Below are 7,785 nucleotides of genomic sequence, written 5' to 3'. Positions count from 1 at the left end.
TCCCTATTAAGCCCCATTGTACCAATCCGGAAGTTTTCCGAGACTGGGAGTTCTCCCTTATTAGACATTTGCTGGCAGTCTGAAAAACAATGTAATGATGGGGGCGGTCCCTGATATTCCCAGGTGGCATGAACGCACCAAAAGGACACCCACAGAGTCCTGGGGTGTGGTCTAATCAGCCATATCAACTGGAAACACCTGTGTGGGTGTTCATCAACAGATAGGAAACAGGTGTGTGTATGTTTCTCTAGACGGTATATTAACTCGGCTTTGAACTAGTCAACTCAGAACCATACCAGAACTCCTAATAGCTACTACAGAACAACCTGTTGCGATCATGCTTTTTGTCTGGTTTTGCGTTTTTGTTTCTGCTTTCACCGGCCGCTTTGTAACCGAACAATCTCCTCCGCCTCCCGGTAGCTATCAAGAAGTCCCGGTGAACAGTACCGATGTTTTAGAAGCGGCGCAGTTTGCTGTGGTTGAATTCAACAAAGCCAACACAGAAGACATGTTTAATTACGCAATTCTGGACATTACATCGGCTAAAGTTCAGGTAACGTAAAAAAACCTTTTTTCTACTACGGAAGAGGATTAGGGCCAATGTCAAACTTATCACTTAATTTCTGAACTCATGAGTTTCTTCTTTTTGACATTGGCCTTTCATTTTCAATGACTTGCTTTGTTTTATTATTGGTGCTCACATGTCTGAGTCCTGTTTCCTGTCACTTTAGGTTGTCCAAGGATTTAATTACTTACTGGAAATGATCCTGGGACGTACAACGTGCAAGATCGGCAACACTGCTGCTATCAAAGGCAACGCTGCTGCTAACGACTGTGATTCCAACTCTGAACCCAAGGCAAGTGTAAGACTTCAGGTTGTGTATGAAACTTGGGGGGGAGACAAACCTTAAAGCCTAACACTGGTCTGCCCCAGTGCATCAATGTTAAAGATGCACTAATTGTTTGCTTTTTATATTTCAGGAATTTAAGTGCACCTTCACTGTTTATGACATACCTTGGGAAGATTCACAAGTCCTTTCTCAAAAGGAATGTAAAGTCAACCACTGATTCAGACTGATGTTGTGAATAAACTTATTGAACTGGGTTTCTGTGCCAATATTTATTTAAATGGGCCACTAGGGAACCAGGGATATCATTGGCTCATGATATGCCACTTGTGAGTTGAGTCTCACATTATTCCAGTGAGTGACTAGGGAAGCTTGTCTGTGCTGTAAAGCTCAGCTTGTGTCTCACACGGCCGCTAAATGGAGACGAGACTACACCTCCACTCTGCAACCACAGTTCTAGGGACTCTGCATTGAGGCAAGCATCTTAGAGATTCAGCTACCCAGACAAGAAATACACATTTGTGAAGATTTTGCAGTTGGAAGGTTAAATTTCAACTCTGTGATTAAAACACATGATGAAATATTCTCAATATTAGCTGTTAATGCCTCTCTTGGTTATGTGTGAGTCCAAAGCACAACTGAATTGGGAACTAGAGGTGCATGCTGGAGTCTGGCTGTCACTAACATGCCAACAGTGGCTCCTGCTCAAATAGCTGTAATGCCCTGCTTGTGTAAGACACATGGCTGCTAAATGGAGATGCAACCAGTCTGCAGAAGGACTCTTCATACAGGCCCAACTTATCCAGACAACTAATTATTTTAAAACCGTTCAATTGTCTTTCCCTTTTGTTCTCGACCCACCTTTAGACCCTTTGCTCTGTTCCAGGTACCAAACTTGGTAACGTAAAAACCATTCCCCAGTCTAAAATTTTTATTTTTTTTTCCTTCTAACTTTACCTGACTATTCCCCTAAAAATTAAGTGCGACCCTCTCGGGGGTCCAGACCCCCAGTTTGAGAACCCCTGAGCTACTGTACTGAAACACATTTCATTGTGGGAAGGCTGTTCTATTTAGTTTTCATTCCATATGTTTTTTGGCTCTCACTTCTGCGTTATTTAAACCATTCAAATCTTCAGCTCTTTCATAAAAACATGTACGTTTTAAAGTCCTTGTTGTGCTGTCCACCAGATTACCACAGGAGGTAATATCTTCTGCAGCTCTTTTAAAGACTACCATAATACCAGCTGGAGATGCCAGGTCCTCATACATGTAAAGCATGAGCTCTACCACTGAGCTACATCCCCTGAAGATTTTCAGATTTTTAAAAGTTTTTTCTGAGATAGACTTAGACGTATCTTAATTAATCCTTTTGGGATGAAATCTCACTGAATAAAAGAATAAACCTGGGTAAAACATGTAATGTTAATGTTGTATATGGCTTCAAAACCTGTAAATGTAACTGTGGTGGCTGGAAATCAAACCTGGGCAAAATACTTGCACTGCTATGGTATAAATCATAATCTAAAAGTAACACACCTGTTGCCTTTCTGCTGGACAATACAACGTTCACTGCAAATTTTGTAACTCAGACTGAAAATAAATGCTAAGAAATACATTCATGTAGACGGGTTGCTTCCTGTCTATGAGATAACACAACATTGTTAATGAAGGCACCTCTGCGGTTTTTTATACTGTGAGTCATTGGCTTGCTACCACTCTTAAAGGATGCCTTTCATTATCTCAATCTCAGAAATAACCACAGTATCACAACTTCCATTCATGTGCTTGTGCCAGTATTCAACCACCTGAAAGTCACTGTATTTCCAGCATCCGTTGTTTGTTTTTAAAACACCTGCCCCGTGTGAGGGTTGAACTCACGAACTTCAGATTATGAGACTGACGCGCTGCCTACTGTGCCAACGAGGCTATGAAAACACTTCAATCTTGTTAAAAACAACATATGTAGAGACCTATGTACTCCACATACATTGCCGAACTTTGCGTAGGAATCGGCGTATGCCCGTCCTACGCCTGTTTTAGGTAGTACGCACGTTTCATATATGAAGGCCAATGTGAGCACAATGAAAATTTCTTGAAGAAAGGTTTGTACTTTAAAGTTCTATTTTTTTTCCAATTCTTCTGGTCACACTTGTTACCATTTCATAACTTTTGTCTGTAGTTCTCTATTCTGTCAGGGCTTAACTCTGTCTCCCCCGCCTCTTTTGTTTGTATCTTGTTATGTTTTGGCAAGAAGTATTATGCTTTTGGGTCGTCTGTCCATCCGTCAGGCCAAAGAAACAGATACCAGCATGTAACTTTGCAAATCAGTGGCTCACCCTGGCCGCCATCAAAGATGCCATTTGGACCTCCAGAAACTTGCTGGTAAGAAAGCACATGCAGATCCCATTCCCTCAAAGCGTGAATCACAGATTTTCCAGCACCTGGACTTGATCAGACTGGGAATATGCCAAAGAAGATGTTCACAAGTTCAGCCGAGGTAAATGCTCGGCCCACATTCACACAGACCTAAAACTACTCACTTAATGCTGGTTACAATATTCTAAAATAAAAAATGTCAGAGAAAAATTGCAAAGAGTGAAAGGTGTTGATAACATTTTTAACAAGGTATTGGCTCATTATTGCTTCAGTAGACTCCTTCAAGACTTCAAGGTAAGCAGGAAGCTCACATAAATGATAGTTATAAGGTCTACCAAATGTTTAACTTTGCTTAGGGTGCGCTAGCTCCTGGATGGGACTACTTTGCCTTTCGAGACACTGACTAGTCACATTTACTTGATGGAAAATTGCTAATAAGGTGTTTTTAAGAGGCTCGTTGGTCTAGCGGTATGATTCTTACTTTGGGTGCGAGAGGTTATGGGTTAAACACCTAGATGAGCCCTGAAGGCAGGAGCTGTTACAAACCTAATCTGTAATTTACTGTCCAGTTAATCGTTAATTTAACACAGATTAGGAGGAAGCAAAATTGTAGTACAGCATGTTGGCAATTTTTCATATCCTGCATCAACTGCACGCAATGGAATTTTTTTTTACATGTTTTGTGTCAAAAGTAGTCTGTCGTATAATATAATTAGAAAGCTCAATCTGGCAGTGGAGCCCAAAAAACACCACATACCAAACAAACTACTTGACCATTGTTTTTCTATTCACTGACAGATCACAGACACATTTTCTTGATGGAAAATTGCTAGAACTCTGTGTTTCATGGCTTGTTGGTCTATGGGTATGATTCTCACGTTGGGTCCGATAGGTCCTGGATGAGACCACTTTGCATAGAAGTAAACGCATGGATTGAATAATCTGGTTTATTTATTGAGTGTGATTGGAAAAGAGTGTCATTGGCGTGGCAAATTCATCACAATACTACTATCACTTTTTACTGACAAAATCATGTCTGTGTTTTGGTAAAAATATTTTGTATCAAATGTTTCCTGTTGTCAGATCAGGAAACTGACTCGTTCAGTGGAGCCGTGAAAAGACCCCATGCCAATCTACCTGACCTTAGTCTTTGAAGTCAGTGACAAATCCAAGCTGCATTTCCTTTTTACCAATGTTCAATTTCCAATTTTGGCAAAAGTAGTCTGTCGTTCAATAGATGGTGGAAACTAGGCTTATCTGCTGTCACTTTTGACCGAAAAATTCAAGTTTGAATTTTGGTAAAATGTTATGCTTCAAAAATAGTCTTTTGTCCAATATAATCAGAATAATCAATCTGTCAGTGGAGCCATAAAAACACTACATGCCAAACCTTCGGGTGCGAGAGGTCCTGGGTTCAACTCCCGGACGAGCCCTGGAGCAAGGTGCTGTTCCAACCCAAAATCTGTAGTTTAAAATACAGTTTATTGTTAAATTAACCCAGATTAGGAGCCAGCACAATTGTAGTACAGCATGTTGGCAATTTTCATATCCTGCTTCAACTGCACGCAATAGAAAAAAACTGGGAAAAGATATGAGGAACAATGAGCAGGACATGACTCTCCTTGTTCATTGCTGTGGCAGAAACACAAGTGAGTACAAGAGCAAGGCAACGGAATACCAAACAGCTGTAGTACAAGACCAGTTACCACGTGAAAGTAGGTAACGAACTGGCGCCGAAGAGGTGGTCTGCCCAGGTTTAAGTACAGATGGAATGGGTTCCTGTTCCCTCTCGGCGTTTGTCTTGGATCTCCCTGATCTCCCTCATCTCCCACATCACCCTCCGTGTCTGGATTTTTGTATGTTCTTGTCTTGTGTTGTTTATTCTGGCATCAGAATAAATCCCATTTTGAGTTACATCACTCCCTCTTGTGGTCGTTCTGTGTCCGGGTCCTACTACACCCTTAACAGAAATACTCTCTCCTTGGACCTCCGTAGTCCTCCGCCATCTCCCCAACAAACTCAATATGAGGGAGTTTGTGCCAGGCAAAATAGCTTCGGCTTAGCGCAACACATGCACTTTGAAGTATGTTTTTCAAGTGATTCAAGTACTGAATCAGAGAGGTACATGTAGAAGTCTTCCCTGTGTCCAACAGAAGATACAATATAATATAACAATTGGGAAAGGCAGTTCAAATATTGGGGTCAGCCAACAGCACACAAACTGTAAATTTACATTCAAAGCTTATTCTCAAAATGTCTAGTGACCATGAATATTTAAACAAACTAACAGACAAACAAACCTCATTTCATCATGATTACCGCTACCAGTGGCGGCTGAAGCTTGGACGGGCGGTCCAGCGTCCTGCCTGAAAGTGGCGGCTGAAGCTTGGACGGGTGGTCCTGCAGCCTGGACGAAAAAAATGAAAGAGAAAAAAAAAATCCAGGAAATCACATTATAGGATTTTTAAAGAATTTATTTGTAAATCATGGTGGAAAATAAGTATTTGGTCACCCACAAACAAGCAAGATTTCTGGCTCTCAGACTGTAACTTCTTCTTCAAGAAGCTGTTATGTCCTCCACTCTTACCTGTATTAAGGGCACCTGTTTGAACTCGTTATCTGTAGAAATAGACACCTGTCCACAACCTCAAACAGTCAGACTCCAAACAAAAACCATGGCCAAGACCAAAGAGCTGTACAAGTGTACCTATGATGAACATTACAGACTTCTCCTTTCTAAGTAGGACAACTTGCACAATCCGTGGCTGACTAAATACTTTTTGACTGTACAATTTCCAGATCCACCTGATCCGAAAGTAATTTCGGCTTAAATCTGTACATGGTGTTACAGGTACATGGTAACCTTAAGTATTCTACTGAAAATCCTCACACACATTTGCATACTGTGGACGAATATATAAGTTGGACCGACGCAAGCATTATTGAGATGGATTTCCCTGGGGCACTTAGTGTTCAGGTTCAGAGGCATGACCATTCTTTGGCCATTTACTCTGCACAACTAAACTCTTGCTGCGTGTGCAAATCTTGAAACGTGTCCCTCAGGACTTGAAGAAATTCATCTCCTGTAAATCCAGGGGTACAACGACCCGGCGAGGTTCAGTGGCATCTGACAAAGCATCAAATAAAAGTATTACCTTTGTCAATAGCACAATCATTCCAAGCTGCTAAATGCATTCAGTAATATCTGCAGGTTGCTGCTTTGTACGTAGTGACGTGCAATGACAAAGTGAAATCTAATATCAAATGAGTTCCGTGATGCGGTAATTATTTATTTAAATAACACATACAGTGGGTAGATGAAGTGAAGAACCCATGCATAAAGGGTAAGCCTAAACAATACAGACCAAAATGCCATGCTAACAGGATAGACTTGACCATACGTGAAGTGATCCTCTGATCAGAATGCTGAAGCAGTGCAACTTTAAAAGTTATTTGTCGCCTCGCTAAGCTCCTTCGTCGACGGCGTAATGGTCCACTGCTTTCCAAATTTCTAAACATCTGTAATCTGCATTATGAATTCATTGCATTACTTCAGTTTCTTTTGCATTGAAAAAGAAATAATTTAAAAAAATATATATAATTCAACAATGCACCATCAAATGTTGAAACATTTTCATGGATAATGAAAGTAGTTTATTAAAACTGTTCCAAGCAATTTGCCCATGTCCTTAACTAAGTGGTTTCCTTGGATTCATACTGCGAGTCAGCTCTAGAGCAGGCAAAAAAAAGTGGAGCACTACTGCACTCCATATATATTCGAACATTTCCAAATTCCTGTCACAACACCAAAGCATTTCAGGTGACTTTTTTTATCTACATACTTTCTGTATAGACAAAAAAAACAATAATCACTCTGGTCAACATCTGGTCTTAGTCATAAGGGGTCACATATTCTGACAACAGCTGTCAAAATATGTGACCCCTTTTTTGTCTATACATAAAGTATGAAGATAAAATACGTCTAAAATAGTACCTGAAATGGTTTGGTTGTTGTGACAGGGGAATTTTGGAAATGTTCAAATATATATATGAATTTATTTATGGGGACAATTCACAGTGAGTTCACAATCAAATTATTACTTGGTTATGGATCATTTCCTCCCACATCTGTTGTAGATTAGGGACCAGCCTCATGCTTTATTTCAACCATATCCTCATGATTAAGTCTACTCTGTGATGTTTATTAGTGGCCAACAGAATAAACACACGCACACACACACTAAAATACACACAACACACACACCACACACTACACATGAATACACACACACACACACACACACACACACACACACACACACACACACACACACATATATACATGAATAAATACCCACACAAAATACATACACACACATAAACACACATACACATACACATGGATACACACACAAATACACAAACGGACACACACACACACACACAAAAACATAAACACACACATACACACACATAAACACACACACACACACACACACACACACAAATACACACACAAACACACACACACACTCCCAGAGCCCGGTGATTATTTTCGGTG

The 7,785-nt window shown here is 40.4% G+C and overlaps 2 protein-coding genes across 2 annotated transcripts in view; one reads left to right on the top strand and one right to left on the bottom strand.

The window, feature by feature from the left end:
• Positions 1-302: 302 nt before the first annotated feature.
• Positions 303-1,874, top strand: LOC116676814 (cystatin-F). The gene is made up of 3 exons (XM_032507676.1): positions 303-553; positions 732-863; positions 1,830-1,874. Exons 1-3 carry the CDS (start codon positions 338-340, stop codon positions 1,872-1,874), a joined length of 393 nt encoding a protein of 130 aa, XP_032363567.1. The 5' UTR covers positions 303-337.
• Positions 1,875-5,525: 3,651 nt separating this feature from the next.
• Positions 5,526-7,785, bottom strand: part of LOC116676813 (uncharacterized) — a 31,279-nt gene continuing 29,019 nt past the window's right edge. Inside the window, exon 3 of the mRNA XM_032507675.1 lies at positions 5,526-5,631. Within this exon, the coding sequence (XP_032363566.1) occupies positions 5,526-5,631 (106 nt within the window). The remainder of the gene's footprint in view (positions 5,632-7,785) is intronic.

The sequence above is a fragment of the Etheostoma spectabile genome, unplaced genomic scaffold, assembly GCF_008692095.1.
Source record: "Etheostoma spectabile isolate EspeVRDwgs_2016 unplaced genomic scaffold, UIUC_Espe_1.0 scaffold00003786, whole genome shotgun sequence".
NCBI lineage: Eukaryota > Metazoa > Chordata > Actinopteri > Perciformes > Percidae > Etheostoma > Etheostoma spectabile.
Note: the sequence above shows the minus strand (reverse complement) of the source record. Positions and strands in the feature narration are given on the sequence as shown.

What these genes read in the sequence shown, in the direction of transcription:
- LOC116676814 (XM_032507676.1), top strand. Translation starts at nt 338, where the DNA reads ATGCTTTTTGTCTGGTTTTGCGTTTTTGTTTCTGCTTTCACCGGCCGC. An exon ending in TTACATCGGCTAAAGTTCAG is followed by an intron (nt 554 to 731) that starts GTAACGTAAAAA and finishes CTGTCACTTTAG; the next exon opens with GTTGTCCAAGGATTTAATTA. An exon ending in ACTCTGAACCCAAGGCAAGT is followed by an intron (nt 864 to 1,829) that starts GTAAGACTTCAG and finishes CTAAAAATTAAG; the next exon opens with TGCGACCCTCTCGGGGGTCC.